At 42.1% G+C, this 17,882-nt stretch overlaps 1 protein-coding gene across 12 annotated transcripts; it reads left to right on the top strand.

Moving 5' to 3' along the window:
• Positions 1 to 1,363: 1,363 nt before the first annotated feature.
• On the top strand, positions 1,364 to 17,686 carry clockb (clock circadian regulator b). 12 transcript variants are annotated; one of them, XM_076031350.1, is made up of 24 exons: positions 1,364 to 1,519; positions 3,483 to 3,572; positions 3,986 to 4,142; positions 4,570 to 4,658; positions 5,092 to 5,151; positions 5,977 to 6,125; positions 6,690 to 6,781; positions 7,052 to 7,141; positions 7,355 to 7,475; positions 8,281 to 8,394; positions 8,530 to 8,648; positions 8,736 to 8,818; positions 9,182 to 9,288; positions 9,376 to 9,523; positions 9,692 to 9,767; positions 11,272 to 11,416; positions 11,527 to 11,624; positions 11,749 to 12,081; positions 12,780 to 12,938; positions 13,445 to 13,492; positions 13,847 to 14,130; positions 14,249 to 14,372; positions 14,543 to 14,677; positions 14,844 to 17,686. In XM_076031350.1, the coding sequence occupies exons 4-24, from the start codon at positions 4,642 to 4,644 to the stop codon at positions 15,117 to 15,119; spliced, it is 2,778 nt and encodes a 925-aa protein (XP_075887465.1). In that variant the 5' UTR covers positions 1,364 to 1,519; positions 3,483 to 3,572; positions 3,986 to 4,142; positions 4,570 to 4,641; the 3' UTR covers positions 15,120 to 17,686. The 12 variants fall into 12 exon arrangements, with proteins under 12 accessions (XP_075887465.1, XP_075887410.1, XP_075887458.1 ...); XM_076031295.1 differs by having other exon boundaries at positions 1,366 to 1,519; positions 11,521 to 11,624; XM_076031343.1 differs by having other exon boundaries at positions 1,366 to 1,519; positions 11,521 to 11,624; positions 13,853 to 14,130.
• The last annotated feature ends 196 nt before the right edge of the window (positions 17,687 to 17,882 follow it).

The following is a 17,882-nucleotide window of genomic DNA, read 5'->3' on the forward strand; positions in this document are numbered from 1 at the left end:
AGCGTAAAGAGGAAATCATTTTAAAAATGTCCATACTTCAGGTTACTCCATAGGCTTTCATTGACAATATCAGTCTTGTGTAAATGGAAAAATAAATGCCAGGTTAATCATACTGCTGTTTTAGGTCTACAGATGTTCGTCAACCTTTATTCTAATGTTCAGACGCCTCTGTTTGCCCATTGAGAGAAAATATAGGGGGTGTAAAGGATAGTTATGGGAAATATCGAATGATCTTCAGTTCTTCTTGCCAACTAAAAAGCAAGACAGAAATCAAAGGGCTGAACTGTAATTTACCATATTTGAGAGAATTTCCTGAATAAACTACATCCTAAAGTGTATCGGGATGAACAAAATGTTCTTCAATGGGCCTCCAAGACAGCTGTACATGGGGTCACACCAGACAGAAAATTCAAACCTTAAAATAGAGTTTAAAATTAGGAAGGGATAAAGATGTAATGCTGGAGAGGAGCTCGCATATCTCTGGGTTGTCTCCCTTTCCAAATAAACTTTGTGATACTGAAATAAATATTTTCCCTATGCTAATTTGTTAAACAAATTAATGTAAGGAAGTACGAAGTGAGCACTTAGGATTTCAAAATATGAAAGATTTAAAATATATTGTTCAATTAAAAATAATGGTGATGGACCTAAATTACTATATTTTGCTGAAAACAATAAAATGTCAAGATAGTTCAGATTTAAACTTTATTTTTCCTGGACATAAAACCCCTCAATTCTGCAAAATCAAAACAAGTGCCTACTCTCAGAAGCAAAACAAGACTAAATTGCAGAAATGTGTAGCAATGTTGACGCAACAATAGCGACTGATGCTATGCGTTGCCATTTAGAACTGTTAAATAAAGTCTGCAAGACTGCGCAAAATAAAATTCATCCCACCTAACATCATATTAAAGGACGAAACTTTCATTACACCCAGATACGAACGCAGGGGAACCTCGACATGGCAAAGATGCAACGTCATGGTCCGTAGAGCTCCTGATTGGTTGTCGATAAAAAGGGGGAAACCCCTTGCTGAACAGCCAGGATCTACCCCGGGCTTTGCACCTTCAAGGCGACTACCCAATGACATTGACAGTACAGTCAGGGAAGCCTCCACTGTCTTTGAGGTTGATTTTTAATAAAGAGGAAGTGACACCGATACTAAAGTGGCTTGTTAAATATGACTTTAACATTTCTTTTAAAAGCCATTTCCCTCAGTATGAACATGTAAAATTTCCGATAAACTCGATTATTAATATCCCTAAATGCCTCGATGTCAGGTGAGGAACGAGCACTAAAAGGCGTCACTTCCACCTCAGAGGATCGCACAGCGGTCCCCTCCATTTTTCGCTCCTACTGTTTGCAAAATAGTGCGCCCTACTGTCTCTATTGCGCATGACTGTACAGCGTAATGTGAAGTAGGCCTCCTGTTTTTCTCCCCAGCCCTCCCGGCCCCCTCCACCTCGATGCAACGTTCAAGTGAGCAAAACACGGCGGCTCCTGTCGGCGCTTCGCGAAGGTAAGGGCTTTTGTGCACACTTAAAAACCTGGCCCGGCCGTCGATGGCTCGCTGGCGCTGCTGCCGCGGCCGCAGCGACGGTGTTTTTCTCCGGCGTGCGGAAGCGGTCGGACTGCAGAGGAGGCTTCGGGACTGTTTCCGCACGCTTGAGGGAGAGCAAGGCCCAGTGACCCACATTCAGAGCAGCCTGCCTGCCTGCCTGCCTTGCCTGAGTGTGTGAGTGTGAGTGTGAGTGTGAGTGTGTGTGGGCGAGCGCGCGCGCGTATCCTTGTCAGTGTACTTGTGTGCGTGCGTGCCCGGCGTGTGTGAGTGTACGTATGTGTATGTGTATGTGTGTGTATATACATCTGCCGCGAAAATGTTTCCACCGTTGCCGTTTTTAGACATTTCCCTGCGACCGACATTTACGTTTCTGCGGGGTTTTATGAGGACCTAAACCCGGCGTGGAGGCTTCGCCTCGGTCCTCCCGCGGTGTTTGTCGAACAGCGGTAATATTTTAAGGATTATTTCGTGTTCAATGTCAGTTGTTGCGTGACAGCTTTTGTAGGCTCGGCGCCAGCCTGCCCATCGCGAAGGGCTGCAGTTCGTCGCTTTATTTTTTCCCCCCTTTCGCTACTGGCGTCAACTGGTCTACCTGCCATAACTGTGTCATTCAGCGCCACATAGGCTTGTGTTAAGGGGGACGAGTCAGTAAAAACGCCAGGACGAAGCTCCCAGTTCGGTCGGTGGTTCTCGGTAGCGAGCTTAGTTAGCCTGCTAGCTTAGCTATGTGGGTTGCTGTTTTACGGTTGTATAACTAACACCTGTGGCACTAAATTGTATATTAAAACGTTTTTGTCCCCACCTATCTTTATATCATTATCGTTTATTTATTTATTTTTGAACCCACTTTATGTATTTTTGCTCTGCTCCACGTTCTTCGAGCCAGTGTTTATTCATTTGTAATGATGTTGGCGGAGCAGTCGCCCAATGAAGAAGCGCAGCCTAATGAGGCTTCACTGTACAGTGGCCACTGGTGGAGTAGTGACATGACTGTGGATCAGACCCCGGTGTTACCCCTTAAGAGTTTTGGGACTGTTGTGGATTCCAGTGGATCGTTAATCTGAATCCATTAAGCCTGCGATGACCTTTAGCATGCGTTAAAAGTACTCCACCGTTTCGTCTGTGGTTGTTTTTTTACTGACGCTTGAGCCTTGACCTTGTCACACCGTCACATCGCTCGACGAAGTCATATTAATGTGCCTCGAACGACGGTGTGCTCATCGTTTGATGTTCTGGCCTGCACGATAGATACGTGACATTGTTTTGGTGCGACATTCACCGATACGAGTGACTTGTCAAAGCCGTAAAAACCGCCCATCAGCCCTCGGCACAATGTCTCCACTTAACCGAAGTGTAAACCTAACATTTGATGCTCGGATTGGGTTATTGTCCTAGATATGAAAATAAATAACTTTTAAAGACATATATTGGACATTACAGATGATAAATTCTTATTAGTAATGGGAAAAGACAATTTTCTGGTCATAGTTTCGGCTGAAATTTTGAGACTTAATGAGGAAGCCCCCCCCGTCATTCCGCTACTCGGTTTATTGTTTTGACATTAAAACAAAAACTGATAAATTTCTGCTGCTGATGCACAAAGATGTAATGTTTTTCTGCGCCTAAGGGTTTTAGTTTGTTAGGTCTCAGCCCTAAGCAAGAGGAAAAATCGAACTGGCAGATTAGGTGATTTTTAAAAATAACTAGTTGTAACCTTAATCTTTTGTGTAAATATGTTAACCTGTAGAACTTGCATGGATGGCATTTTTGTCCCCAAGAGTTGACCTATTTGCCAGTTTTTAAAACCGCAGGAACTTGTATACTTGCATTCTTTGTCTGTCTTAAAATTTGCATGTATTTGATTAGTGAAAACCAACCTCTCAGTATGTTTGCAAGTGATTGTGGATTATTTATGTTGCAGGTGAGGTGTGGTCGATGTCAAGAATTGCCAGTGTTTGGGAAGGTTGTAAATAAAACCGCTTGTTTTGCCAGAAGAGATACATTCCACACAGTAAGTTTGGAATAAAATGACCGCATCATCAGCATGTCCAAATTCTGTTCACAGATTATTTAATGTAATGATTATTGGTTCTATTTTTATTTAAAGGAATAGAGTTTATTAATGCAGCAAAACATAATGTCCATTGCCCTGCAACTCTGTAAATAAAGGAAATCTATTTTAATATTTTTTGTACGTACACTATGTTGTCTATTACAATCCTATTAGATTAAAAATAAATCAGATGACATTTAACTGTATTTGTAAGCTTCACAGATGACTATGTAAAAGTGGTTTCATAAATCTGATGATTTACAGTGAAGTCATAGCTTCAAACAAGACTGTAGATGGTTACAAGTTGACCTCTAATTCTTCTGATTCTGACCCTGCATGACCCTTCTATACCACTCTGATTACTCTTCCAGGTTAGGTTGATTGGAATGTGTTTCCTGTTGTGTGGTGCCCTCTAGTGACCCCAATGACCTCTCGGCAGCTGTTGACCACAGAGTCCTCTTTTACCCCAAACCCTTACCACGACCCCTGAAGAGACATAAACTCACCACGTGCATAGGCTGCATTGGGGTGAGAATTGACCACGACAAAGCGTCACGCTGCACGATCAATTTTCTTTATTAACTTATGAGCTCACGGTAGCTAATGTTGACCTCTTCCATGTAATATTAATGCTGAAATAACTTTTGTTTTTGCTTGAAATATGCAATTTTTTGGCAGTTGCGCAGAGATAATTTATTCATTAAGTAAAAAATTAGCAAACATAATTGGCCACACTTCATAAATATGGTCATAAATTCCTCTTTATTATTGCATGTGTTACCAACTACACCTGTATCACCACCAGTACAATGAAAAATAAAATGGTTTAATTAATAGAAGATGTTGACTTTTTAGCCTGTCACTGTACCCATAATTTTGCTCAAGGTTTTTTTTTTTTTTTTTAAATCAATTTCAAACAATAATGACACTTTGTGTTGCCGTTCTGTCTCCACAGGTGGGTATCCAAATGACTACCTCACGCTTAAAGAGCAAGTCACTGCAACCACAGCCCTGATCAACAGCCACCATGACATCAAGCATAGGGTGTGTTCCTAAACTCATTCAGACAAATTCTGTTAGAGAAGAATTTTGTATTATTCATGAAGTTATGCATGCTGTCAGATTATGAAAATGAAAAATGAGCTATAGACGTTTACTTTTGACCAAGAGTCGCTGAAATGTTTGCAAGATCATACACAGTAACACAAATGCACTAATAACCTTCTTGGTGAGCACAACACATTCTTTGTAAGCATGTGTGGCGTGTGTGTGGCAATGAGTGTGTCTCTCAGGCTTTGTGTAACCCAAAAATAAACTTGCTCCTGGTATGTAGGAATCTTCTCATTAGCCCTTATTTGTCTTTGGCTATTATGAACGGCACTTTCACTCTTTGATCATGAGTTGCAACGAACATGCACACACAGAGGAACACTTCATGAATATATATATATTCATATATATTTTTCTTTTCCTTTAGGGATGATTGTAGCATATTTGATGGGTTGATGGAAGAAGATGAAAAGGACAAAGCAAAACGGTAAGGCGTGTATTTCAAACAATCTGTGAAATTTTGTTTATGTAGCCTGTGCGTGTGAAAACGATTGGCCTTAAAGGGCTTCATATTTGGTGCACATATAACACCTGAGACCCGTAGACCTGCGAACCAAGTGAGGAAAAACTAAAAAAACAAGAACAAATAAAAACCTTAACGGGGGAACGGAAGAATGTGAAACAGTGATAGTAAATCGATGGCTATATTTGCAAGCACTAATGTGTTGGTCACAATAAGATGCTTCATGTAAACGCGCATTTGGAAGGTTTACATTTAATATGATTCATTCAGAATCCTACAGAATCAGTTCTGCTTGGAAACCGTTAACTTTGACTTTTTATAGTTTTTTCTATTTAACTTCATATTCATATTTCATTCATATTTCATATTCATTATTTTTTTTTTTAAATTTACTTCATTAGACATTTTAGTGCCCCTCAATCTTTTTCATTTTAATTTCATTGTGCATGTCACAATTACCATAAAATCTATTCTATTGTATTCCATTCTATTTCTTCCCTTCCTTCACTTCCATTACACCTTAGTTGTGACCATCTTGGGCAGCAATGCTCCATCTAAATGACCAAAAATATTATCATGAGACATGTGAAAGGATGTTACATGAAATATATTTAATTGCCGCCCAAGAGGAGTGTTGCCCATTTTGGTAACGTAATAATGATATGATTTTTTTTTGGGATAGTTTGTGCAACCCTAAAGTTGTGTGTTTAACGTGTTCTATATTGTACCTTTGCAAAACTGTTGGTCTGGAACTGTTCGCTGTTAACCTTTTGGAATGTTGAATTGCAGCGTGTCCCGTAACAAATCTGAGAAGAAACGGAGAGACCAGTTCAATGTCCTCATCAAAGAGCTTGGCACTATGTTGCCAGGCAACACCAGGAAGATGGACAAATCCACAATACTGCAGAAGAGCATTGACTTCCTGTGTAAACATAAAGGTGGGTGTTTCCGACGGTGTTGCCTCACTTCCTGTCATCCACACAGGTGGAAATGTCTAATTCCATGTTTACTGTTATTGTCGCTGAGTTTAGTAGGAACTGACTGTATCATTTATTGCACTATAATGGAACTCCCATATTGTAGTTTCCTTTTTGTTGAATTGTAACTTTGTAAACTTTTTACGTTCTTCTTCTTCTTCATAATTGGTACAGTAAACTCGAAACAAAGGGGTATAACATTAAAGTGTTGTTCAGTCTTACTTTAAACACCAGCCTTATCAGTGCTGTGCATAGTCGTTAACTGTCAGCTGCCTGTGTACTGACGCGCTGTGTTATCTGGCGTCCTGTTTAACAGCTTTGTTTTCCTTCTTTGCCTTTGACTGCCAAAACATTTTTGTTCCATTTCTTTCTTTGGTCGTGCGTCCTCTGTCTCTGCATTCTCCTGTTGCTGCATTCTCCTGATTCATTCCAATCTCGGCAGTGGGCCACGCTCGCACACTCTTTTCCAAGAAGACTTGCTTTACAGCTTTGAAACTTCATTGGCTCTTTTGTGCTCTCCGTCAGAGATTGCAGCCCATACCGAGTCGAGTGAGATCAGGCAGGACTGGAAGCCTCCGTTTCTTAGCAATGAGGAATTCACTCAGCTCATGCTGGAGGTCAGAAATCTCACAAATATGAAGATATAGTCTGTCTTTCTGATGTTTTATCTTGGGCCTGTCTGAAAGTGAGAAAACATGTTAAGTAAAATCAAGAGGTCTCCTTCAATCCATATTGCAGCAAAAACGTATTTTTCTTATAATATAACCTGTCGAGGAAATCACAAAAAACAGTTTCTTTTGATCTGTAGACTAATCGGAAATAAATCAACCTTTTCTTGTTTTCGGCTGGTTTTAAGGTGTGTTCTGTTTGTCTTGTTATATTTTTAGGCTCTGGATGGGTTCTTCATAGCAATATTAACTGATGGGAACATTCTTTATGTCTCGGAGAGCATCACCTCTCTTCTAGAGCATCTACCAGTGAGTAACAGACACAAACACACGTACACAAACGGACACCCTGGCTCTACTTTTTTCCTGGTCTTCGTTAGTCACCTCCTGTGTTGTAGAACAAGTTGTAGCAGGATATTTGCCTGTCTGTTGTCAAGGATAACCTTTGTGTGCATTTGAAAAGGGCTTGGCCATTCTTTGTATTTGTGTGTTTTCACGTATGTGCTGCGTTTCTCTTGACAGACGGATTTAGTGGACCAGAACCTGTTAAACTTTTTGCCGATTGGGGAACACTCCGATGTTTACAAGGCTCTGTCCACACATCCCACTGACCAAGAGAGCCTTAGCACCGATTTCCTGAAAAGTGAGTTCTTTTTTCTCTCTCACATTATCCCACCAAAATACTTGGAAATCCCAAAGGAAATTCCTTTTTGGGGTTAAAGTGCTAACCACACCTATATATATATATAAAAGAAACAATCTGCAGGACATATGCAATCGAAACAAATATGAGATTTTATTAACAACACAAGAATAATCTGTGAATAAATTAGGTCAACATGACTCAAGAGAGACAGGGCGGTTTTTAGCGCTAAAAATAGCCAAAAGGGAAACCGTGTAAACTGTTTGTTACTACAGTACTCCACTGTGCTGTCTGCTATGTGTAGATATGCTGTATATTGTTTACTTGGGTGCTTTTTAAGTTTGAAGTGCAGAACGCCACCTATTGAGCATAAGAAAGTCCAAGAGTTACTATCACTTTCTTTGCTATTTTTTTTTCTTTCCCAAGGTTTCATTTCCTCTTTAAGCATTTCTGTTGTAGCTGAGTGAGATTGCTCTTAACATTCAGACTTTTTTCACTTTTTTCAAAAAATGTTGTCACACTTACTGTGTCAGCTCAGCAAATGTGTAAAAATAAAAAGCCTTATCCTCTTAAAATGTTATTGCCTGATTGCTGTTAAAATATTGAAAGTGTTTAAGTATTGTTTAGAGATGCAAGTTATTCCACGGTGGCTACTTGTTTTCGGTTTAATCACAATTTTTAACCTTTATTTTACCAGGAAAGTCCCATTGGGATTAAAAGCCTCTTTTCCAAGGGAGTCCTGGCCTAGAGGCAGGCAAACTTAAAAATTAACATAGGTCTTGCATTTCATTTTTTTGTCCTCCAGCTAAAAATCACATGGAGTTCTGCTGCCATATGCTGCGAGGGGCCATAGACCCCAAAGGACCTCCTGTCTATGAATATGTGAAATTCATTGGCAACTTCAAATCCCTCAACAACGGTAGGTCGCTCAAATGATCGTTTTGCCAAACAAACTATTGTCAGATCAATGACATTCAGTGTGTAGATTTCACCAAAATGTACTATTTGCTGTATTTACTGTCCTTGCCTTATGAGACTGCTCTGTATTTTGCAGTACCCAATATAACGAGGAATGGACTAGCGGGGGTAATACAGAGGTCCTTACACCCTGCATTTGATGACCAAGTGTGCTTTGTTGCCACCGTTCGACTCGCAAAACCTCAGTTTATTAAGGTATTATTCACAAAAACACATTCATTTGCTCAGAAAAATCTTTTTTTAAGAAAAATGAGTAATGTTCTTCTCCCCAATGATTCACAGGAGATGTGCACGGTGGAAGAGCCCAATGAAGAATTCACCTCCAGGCACAGTCTAGAATGGAAATTCCTTTTCTTAGACCACAGGTAAACATAAATGTTTACTTTCACGTTGGGACTTTAGCTTGCAGTGGAGCCCGAGTGATGTGCTTGGCTGAAATTGGATTGTGTGAAAGAAGCTAGAAGTGAAATAACGTTAACGCAGGTCTTTCTATCTACTTTCAAGTTAAAAAAAAAAAAAGTTGCTGAATTGAAATATAACGTTAATGCATTTCTTTTTTTATATTATCAATTAAAAAAGTGAATTTGTCTGACATCAGTCGTTACTCTATCAGATAACTTTACTCTTTTCTTTGCATTTTGCCTATTATGATGTAGTTTTTGCTCCAAAACCAAACAGACTTTTAAGCTAAATAAGTGACTTCTGATCATTCTTTTTCGTTTGCTCAGAGCTCCACCAATCATAGGCTACTTGCCTTTCGAGGTTCTGGGGACATCAGGTTATGACTATTATCATGTGGATGATCTGGAGACACTAGCCAAGTGTCATGAGCAACGTAAGGACTCATAAACACACTCAGTTACGTCTCTTTTTGTCGCACTTTCCGACAACAACTTCGACCTGTCGCCTTTTTTCTGTTTAGTAATGCAGTATGGCAAGGGGAAGTCGTGTTACTACCGTTTCCTGACTAAAGGTCAACAATGGATCTGGCTTCAGACGCACTACTACATTACTTATCACCAGTGGAACTCGAGGCCTGAGTTTATCGTCTGCACGCACACCGTGGTCAGGTACTGCAGCTCGTGCCATCTTTTCTGGTTTGCACAGCTCTCTGCTCTGATGCAACGTTTATTTATCTGAAGGTTAAATCACAATAAATTGTCTATTCAAATTGTTATTCACTCAATCTCCAAGCTTTAACCCATGTCTAAAGCTTGCCAATTTTGTGCATGATGCAGCTATGCAGAGGTGCGAGCCGAGCAGCGCAGAGAACTGGGTATCCATGAGTTGAACCCAGAAGCAACTGCTGACAAGGTGAGTGTTCTTTCTGCATGTGTTTTGTGCTCTGCGAATTTCGTCAATTGTGAACACAGTAAGGAGGAATGCCAAGTAAACAGGATCCCAGTTCATAGAATGTGGTGATGCACAAATAACACTGTGTCTTCCTTCATCTAAATAATCCAATGGAATTCCTTGGAGACATGTTTTTAAACATGCACAGCCTCAACACAGTGACGCAGAGCCACGCTGTGGTTTAAACATCAACAAAAAAATGAAACCCAATTGTTTATCTGCTGTCACTGGGTTGCTGCCGACCCTTCACAGTACCCATATTGTCTTTCACAAGCTTCGACAGTGCGACTGTTGTTCTGTCATCACATCAAGATTCGAACAACATGTCGTACTTGTTAATCTCCAATCAAGATGGTGTCGGTCTAGTCGCCTCCTGCTAATAATGGATTGTTTGGGGCACATCCAGGCACTCGTGCTCATTAAAATACCATTTGTTTACTCTTTTCGTGCTGCTGGATCAAAACGTATCTTGTTCAGTTACATTAGGCTCTTGCCGAAAGATCGCAAGAGGATTTCTTAACATTTGATATTAAAAAAAAGCTTTCGTGTTTTCGTTTTTTAAAAGTAAATGCCATTATTTGGATGGCTTCTATGAGCCATATGATTACAGTTAAAAGGCTTGTCTTTAAGAGAGAAAGACGGTCAAATCACACGTGGATGCAAAATTCAGAGTGATTGTTGTCAGACTGCAGCAGCAAACCAAATTTGTTTCCGAACCCCAACAACCCTGGATGCTAACGATAATGCTGCCTGCTAACACCCTAGTCTAAACTAGACTGTACAGGAACACAAAACGTTTCAGAGGAAATACTGAGACCTCCCATTGATGCACGATCACATACTTGTAAACCTCATTTGACACAAATCGGTGCTGGCGATGCTGGGTCTTTGTTTGCCCTGCGGAGCTTCGGTGCTTTCTGCACCAGCTGCTCCCAAGGATGTGCCGTTGTGCAGCTTCTTGACACGCAGTGCAATACTGACAGTAATTGTTCGAATGGTTCTGCATATTGCCCCCTTGTTTTCAAAATTTGTCTTATTGGACTGCAGAAAAACTAAAATAAGGAACTCACTGTGTGTATGCTACGTGCTACGCAGCACTAAAGGCGTCATGGTTGACCAGAGCTGTGTGTCCTGTGGGCAGCAAATTAGGAACTGAGCAAGAATTAAGCAATTCCAGGGTGACTGTCACACTACTTCCATCATATGCTTTGTCTCTGTGATGGTTTGAATGACTGTCCTGTGTGGAAAATCGCCTTGGGTTTTTTTCTGTTTATTGGGCCCCGAAAATGAAACCCATGCAAACTGGCACCAGTCAAATGCTGTTCCAGTTTTGAATTCTGAATAAGATCAGCTTTGCCTGGCTTGGTGTGATGACATCTGAGCGAGAGAATAACATATCTTTGGTCAGATGCGTTGCTCATATATGTGAATCACCTTTTCTCTTTTCCGCCTGTCGTTTTTTCAGGGTCAGGATTCTGGTTCGGAGTCGCAGCTAAATACGTCCAGCCTCAAAGAGGCTCTGGAGAGGTTTGACCACAGCCGAACGCCCTCGACCTCATCGAGGAGCTCCCGCAAGTCCTCTTCACATGTCTCAGACAACACGTGCACTTGTAAGGAGAAAGAAAATTGCAAGCACAGTTTTAGCTCTGTGTAAGTTTCTGCAGGTTTCCAGTTCTAATAATAATAATGATGATGAATCAATGGGCATTTCCAGCGACAGCGTCCAAGCTACATATGGACACAGCAACACCGCCACGGCAGTCGCTGGCCTCCACCATGGATTTGACTTCGCAGCGCCGCTCCTCCATTAGCAGCCAGGTGAGGTTTGACCCACCGCACGGTTAAATGTGAACCGTCGGGTTCTGTTTGGAAAGTTTTGTTCTGACAGCATGAAATGGCATCCATTCAATCCGTCTGAAAAGTATTTTTGTCCGTCCTCCAGTCCATGAGCTCTCAGACCACAAGCCAGAGTGTGACTCCTGTTATGATAGTGCAGCAGCAGCAGCACCAACAGCAACAGCAGCAGCACCAACAGCAGCACCAACAGCAACAACAACAACAACAGCAACAGCAGCAACAACAACAGCAACAGCAGCAGCAGCACCAACAGCAGCAGCAGCAACAACAACAACAGCAACAGCAGCAGCAGCAACAGCAGCAGCAGCAACAACAGCAGCAGCAACAGCAACAACAACAACAACAACAACAACAACAGCAACAACAACAGCAGCAGCAGCCACAACAACCACAACAGCAGCTACAGACAAATGTCCAGGTAAGAGTCACGCTGCTGTGTGGAAGAAACTGTGATCATTGCTGAATAAAGAATTGAATAGAATAGAAGCCTTTATTAATCCCACATTGGGTAAACTTCCAAAATTACAGCAACAACATAGTGTAAAAAAAAGTTATATTAAATGATAAATTATAATTATAAATTATATTAATATTATATTAATATATGAATTTGAAATAAATAAAATCACATATTTAGAAAGTAAGAAAGGTAAAACAAGATATTTCCATCATATGGACAGTTGGATTATTTTACAAGTTACGTACATAATATTCACGTCAGATATCTAAAATAGATAGATATACTGTATTGATCCCAAATTGGGAAACTACGCTGTTGCAGCATTAAAAAAACTGTACAAAAAGAATAAACTATACAGTAGTTACAAAAAACACTCAAATCAATCTATGTACAACACTCAACCTTAGCAGATGTGCAAAAGACAGTCACATTGTGCAGAGGCAGGGATAAGCAGGGTTTTCCAAACCATTAGTGCATTAAAAATAGTTTTATTTCGATGAACAGATTTTGAAACTTTGCTGTTTTTAAAAGAAACATTATCAGAAACGTTGGTCCTGTGAACAAAAAGTTGACAGATGACAGTAGTGCGGAAGATATGACCCCCACGCACCCTCTTTTTTTTTTGTCCTTTTGTTTTTATCTTTTTCCACTTGAAGCCGGCGATGGAGTTTACGGCTCAGGTAAACGCCATGCAACACCTCAAGGACCAGTTGGAGCAGAGGACATTAATGATCCAGAACAACATCCAGCGGCAGCAGGAGGAGCTGCGACAGATTCAGGAGCAGCTGCAGAAGGTCCAGGGACAGGGCATACAGGTAGGAGGCGAGCACTCACTGCCAGAATCCTTGACGCCACAGCAAATGTGTCAAGCGTTTCCATCTTCTGCAAATGTAGGCCTCATTTGATTTTCAAAGCAGGATGTTTAGTATGTAAGTCTGTTTGTAGCCCTCTTTCTTTGTGTTTTTAGATGAAATAGCATGATTGCTGATAGTGACGACTGAAAACTGACCTTTGGCCCACAACTGTGTTTAACTTGACAAGACACTTGGCAGCATAAGAAGGATTATTATATTCAAACCGGCTTTATTCTGACGATCAATGGATCCGGTGTGCTTTGTATCTCTCCTTTGCGTTCTCTCTGGCTATGCCTGACCTAGATCCAGTCTGGAATCATGCATTATGTATATTTATACTATTCGGAGGAAAACACAATTTTGCAACCTTCATGTGCGCTTTCTCAGCGTTCGTCAAGTGAATAACTCTATTCTAAAAGCAACAGGATAGAAACTGTCTGCCTGACTGAGTGTTTCTCTCCTGACAGATGCTGCTGCAGCAGCAGAGTGGAGTCACCAACCTGCTTCTTCCACAGGTACACACTCGCCATCTTCTTGACCGGCTGTGGTGCTTTTCATGAGTTTAATTTCTCAGTCACTGTCTCACAGTTACAGTCAGGACTATAACAGCAACTGTAAAATAGAGCTTAATGTTTAAGTTTGTAGTTTATATTTTTCCAGTACACATATCTTTTGATTATTTCTCTAGTTTGACCTGTGTAAAACAGTGGTATCCATCTATTAGTAGGACACATTTGTATTTGGTTTCAACTCAGAAAGGAACAAAACTGTGTATTTTAATTATATTTACTGTCCAGCATTTATGGAAACAAATCTTTAATATAAACTGGTATCTCACATTTCTCCTCCCCCTTGTTACTGCCCACTAGCCTCAGCCTCAGCCTCAGCCCCAGCCCCAGCCCCAGCCCCAGCCGCAGCCCCAGCCGCAGCCCCAGACCCAGCCCCAGCCCCAGCCTCAGCCCCAACCTCAGCCCCAGCCTCAGCCTCAGCCGGCTCAGCCTCAGAACCAGAGCTCGGTTTCTGCTCCGCTCTACAACACCATGATGATTTCTCAGCCCGGGCAGCCAAACGTGCTGCAGATCAGCACGACTCTGCCACAAAACACACAGCAAGGCACCACCGTGGCGACCTTCACGCAGGACCGACAAATCCGGTAGGCGTACGGACTGAACTTGCTCATCTAAAAAAATACAAAAAAAAAAAAAAAAAAGTACCAATATTACATTCATTGCATTTATGAGTGACTGCTGGCTGGTTCTGCTTCTGCCCAGGTTTCCCGCTGGTCAGCAGCTAAAGCTTGTTACGGCTCCCATGGCATGTGGGGCAGTCATGGTTCCCACGTCCATGTTCATGGGACAGGTGGTCACTGCGTATAACCCATTTGGTGGTCAGCAGGTTGGTACCAGTCAGACTGGGTGACAGAACAGCTTAGAGAAAAAACAACAAGAGCACAAACTGAGTTTTAGAATTAAAGTGAGAGGGACTTGAAGTCCATTGATTGATCTGGTGTATTTACCCTCTTTGTTAACTTGCGTCCCCTTGTCTTGGACCATCTCTCATTTCAGCAAGGGGGGCAGACCCAGACTCTGACTCTACAAGCGGCTCAACCAGCTCAGGGTCAGCCGGACGGCCAAAACCAGACAGCTTTAGTAGCTCAAAGTGGCCAGCAGGGGCAACAGCAACAACAGCAATTCCTACAGGTATCAGCAGAGGGCAGCAAATGCATTTAAATATTGACACATAATCTCCCTAAAAATCACATTACGTTCTTTTCAGTGGTCAAAAATGTAACTTATTGGTATGAAAATTGAAACATCCGATCACTGTTTGTTAATCTTATATTTTTTGCTCCTGTTTGTCTTTCAGGGCACTCGGCTTCTCCACAGTAACCAGTCCACCCAGTTGATTCTGCAGGCAGCTTTCCCACTCCAACAACAGGGCACCTTCACCCAGGCAACACACCAACAACAACCACAGCAGCAGCAGCAACAGCAACAACAACCGCAGCAGCAGCAGCAGCAACCACAAAGGCAACAGTCTCATCACCAGCGGCACCAGCAGCAGCTGAAGCCACAGCCCCAGAAACAGCAGAAAACGCCCTCGTCACACAGGACTGACAGTGTCAGCAGCCAGCCGCAGTAAAGGGAGAGGGAGAGGGACACACAGACACAGAGAGAGAAACGAAACAGAAACATGTGGAACTCTCCAGAGGATCGCTCACTGCGATGCCGTCAGTGTCCTTTTTTCCCCCCAGAACTGTCGTCCTCTGGTCCTCCACCAGGGGGAGATTAATCATAGGAAGGAGGAAACCAGGGAGTCTGCGATAAACTCTCGCTGATCTGGTCATCATGGCAACGGGATGGACCAATATCTTTCCTCGCGCTCGAGGAGGAAGTGTGTGACGGCTCTCGTCTCCCAGGAGAAACCCAGAGGAATCCAGCGAACATGGTAACGACAGACTTTCATTTTTTGTTTGTTTGTTTTTGTTTTTCAAAGGTGTGTCAAAGTGGAAAGACCTTGTATAAAATTACTGTATGATTAAAAAAAAAATGTAAATATCCAATATAGCCTAACGGGAAACAAATGTAGTATTTTATATGATTGCATGGAACGAATAACTGTGTAAGCTTTTATTAGTCGCTTTTGACAAAATTTTTACTTTTTGTCTGGTCTCAGAACCTGTACTCCTCCCTCCCACCCCCCTTTCTCTTAAGAAAAAAAAAAGTCTGGATTAAGGCTTTAAGGTTCTGTTAGTCTGTTGAAAAAGTGGTTGGGCTGGGGTTGTTCTCTTTTTTTCCCTTCTTCTACTTAAGGAAAAAAAGTTGTGTTTTAAAACACTGTCTCTGAGACACAAAGTACTTTTCAAACGTCATGGTTGGCAAGAAATTAGATTACACATCAGAGTAACTATTCACGGGATGATCACTGTACGTGGAACGGGTTTAGTGATTCCAAGTGCCATACATAACGTAGTGGGTTATGTTGCTTTCATTTCAGGCAGAAAGTATTCAAAGGCGTATATAAATAAATACATACATATATATTTTACAACATGATATTACCCCTAATAAAGGTCATCGGTGTGTGTATATATTAGGGATTATTTTTTAAGTCAGAGAGCCCTATAATATGTAACAAACAGTATATCCTCAATCCCCCAAAACTTTAGCACTTGATGTGGTTGTGTACACTAATTCATTGTCGAGACCTAGTTGTTTATAATCTGTGGTGTGAATCTGTGGAATGTTTGTTTTGTTTGTTTTGGGGATGTAATCGTGTGTGTGTGTGTGTGTGTGTGTGTGTGTGTGTGTGTGTGTGTGTGTGTGTGTGTGTGTGTGTGTGTGTGTGTGTGTGTGTGTGTGTGTGTGTGTGTGTGTGTTTGTCGCCCCTCATGTCTTACAAAAATTGACTTAGTAAAGGTTTAACGTATCTGGATGGTACTATACTCTCAGGAATGTGGAAAGATGTTTGCTTCTGCCTCAGTCTGGAACCAGACCGCGAAGGATTTGACAGTGACGATGCAACAGAGACCAGAGCAACAGAGCGTGTCGCAGCGCGCGTGGCACTCCAGCCAAATTGAAAGGTCCGGTGTTCTGGCCACTCCCTGATGGTCATTTCTAGAAACTTCCTCAGGCCCAAAAGCCAGCAAAAAAAACAACTTCCTGTCAAAACTGATGCAGTTGCACTTCGACGCATCGTGAAGGAGGTTTGGAGTGGTTGAGCAAACTCCTGGGTGATGCGTTGTTGCCCTTTGTGACATCACAAAGTCCATGTTCGAGCAACACAGCAAAGAGGAGTTATTTCCTTTTGTGGGGACGTCGCAACTCATTGCTATTGTTGTGCAAAGCAAAGTACATTTTCGAATCAAGTGGGCCCTTCAAACGAGATTCCTCCGTTGCTATTTTTCATTCGAATGCAGTGACACCCCGGTCTTAACGAGAAGGATTCGACGAAGAGCTAAATTCAGTCCATAAGTCACGGTCAGGATTTTAAACGTCTGCGTTGTTAGCAGCGAGCCCGGACCTTCGCTTCCAAAGTCTCAGGTGCTCTCGTGTCTTCAGCGTCTCTTTCTTCTCTCTTCCTCTCTCTCAACCTCAGATAGCTTCATGCAGTTCAGTCCGCTCTCTCCTCAGTTCTCAAACAGCAGTGAAAAGCGAGGCAGTGCCCAGGGCCACTGCTGGCAGCAGTCGTGGAAATGGGCTCTCGCCTCTCTCCGCCACACTCGTAAGCCATATCGAACGAAAAAACGAGCCTCGGATTTTGGTGAGGTGTAATGTTGGCAAAGGAGCCCGTTTGGAATGTGTCGTTTCGTCTCCGAAAATAGCTGTGTGTGTGTGTGTGTGTGTGTGTGTGTGTGTGTGTGTGTGTGTGTGTGTGTGTGTGTGTGTGTGTGTGTGTGTGTGTGTGTGTGTGTGTGTGTGTCCTCTCCTTGATCCTACTTCGTGGATCACACGGGGGTATCGGTTGCCCCTGGAGATAGCCAATCAGTTCTTGCGTTGCAGTATATAAAAAAAAAAGAGTAAAGAAATCGTAATATTCAAGAAACTTCCTCCAGAGTTGGGCACAATATTTTTTGCAAGGCCCTCATGTGGGACAGCTCGACTTGAATACATTTTAGTGTGCGTGCGTGCGCGGATGGATGCATGTTAACCGTCACTGTGTAACCCAGTATATTTTCATATAGAAACAGACGTGTGACTAAGGAGGGGGGGGGGGGGGGTGGATGGCAGCCTGGAGGACTGGTCACATGTCTAGAGATTAATATAAATAAATAAATAAATAACAATGTGGGCAGTGTCACTGTTTTAACAACAGCGGCCTGCTCGGAGGAACACTTGTCATGACCACCGACCACCAGTCTGATCCTCCTGGAAGGTCCACCAAGATGTGGCTTTCAATCCTGGG

The sequence above is a fragment of the Nelusetta ayraudi genome, unplaced genomic scaffold (genome assembly GCF_046127955.1).
Source record: "Nelusetta ayraudi isolate G7.1 ecotype Tasmania unplaced genomic scaffold, CSIRO-AGI_Nayr_v1 ptg000004l, whole genome shotgun sequence".
In the NCBI taxonomy this organism is placed as follows: domain Eukaryota; kingdom Metazoa; phylum Chordata; class Actinopteri; order Tetraodontiformes; family Monacanthidae; genus Nelusetta; species Nelusetta ayraudi.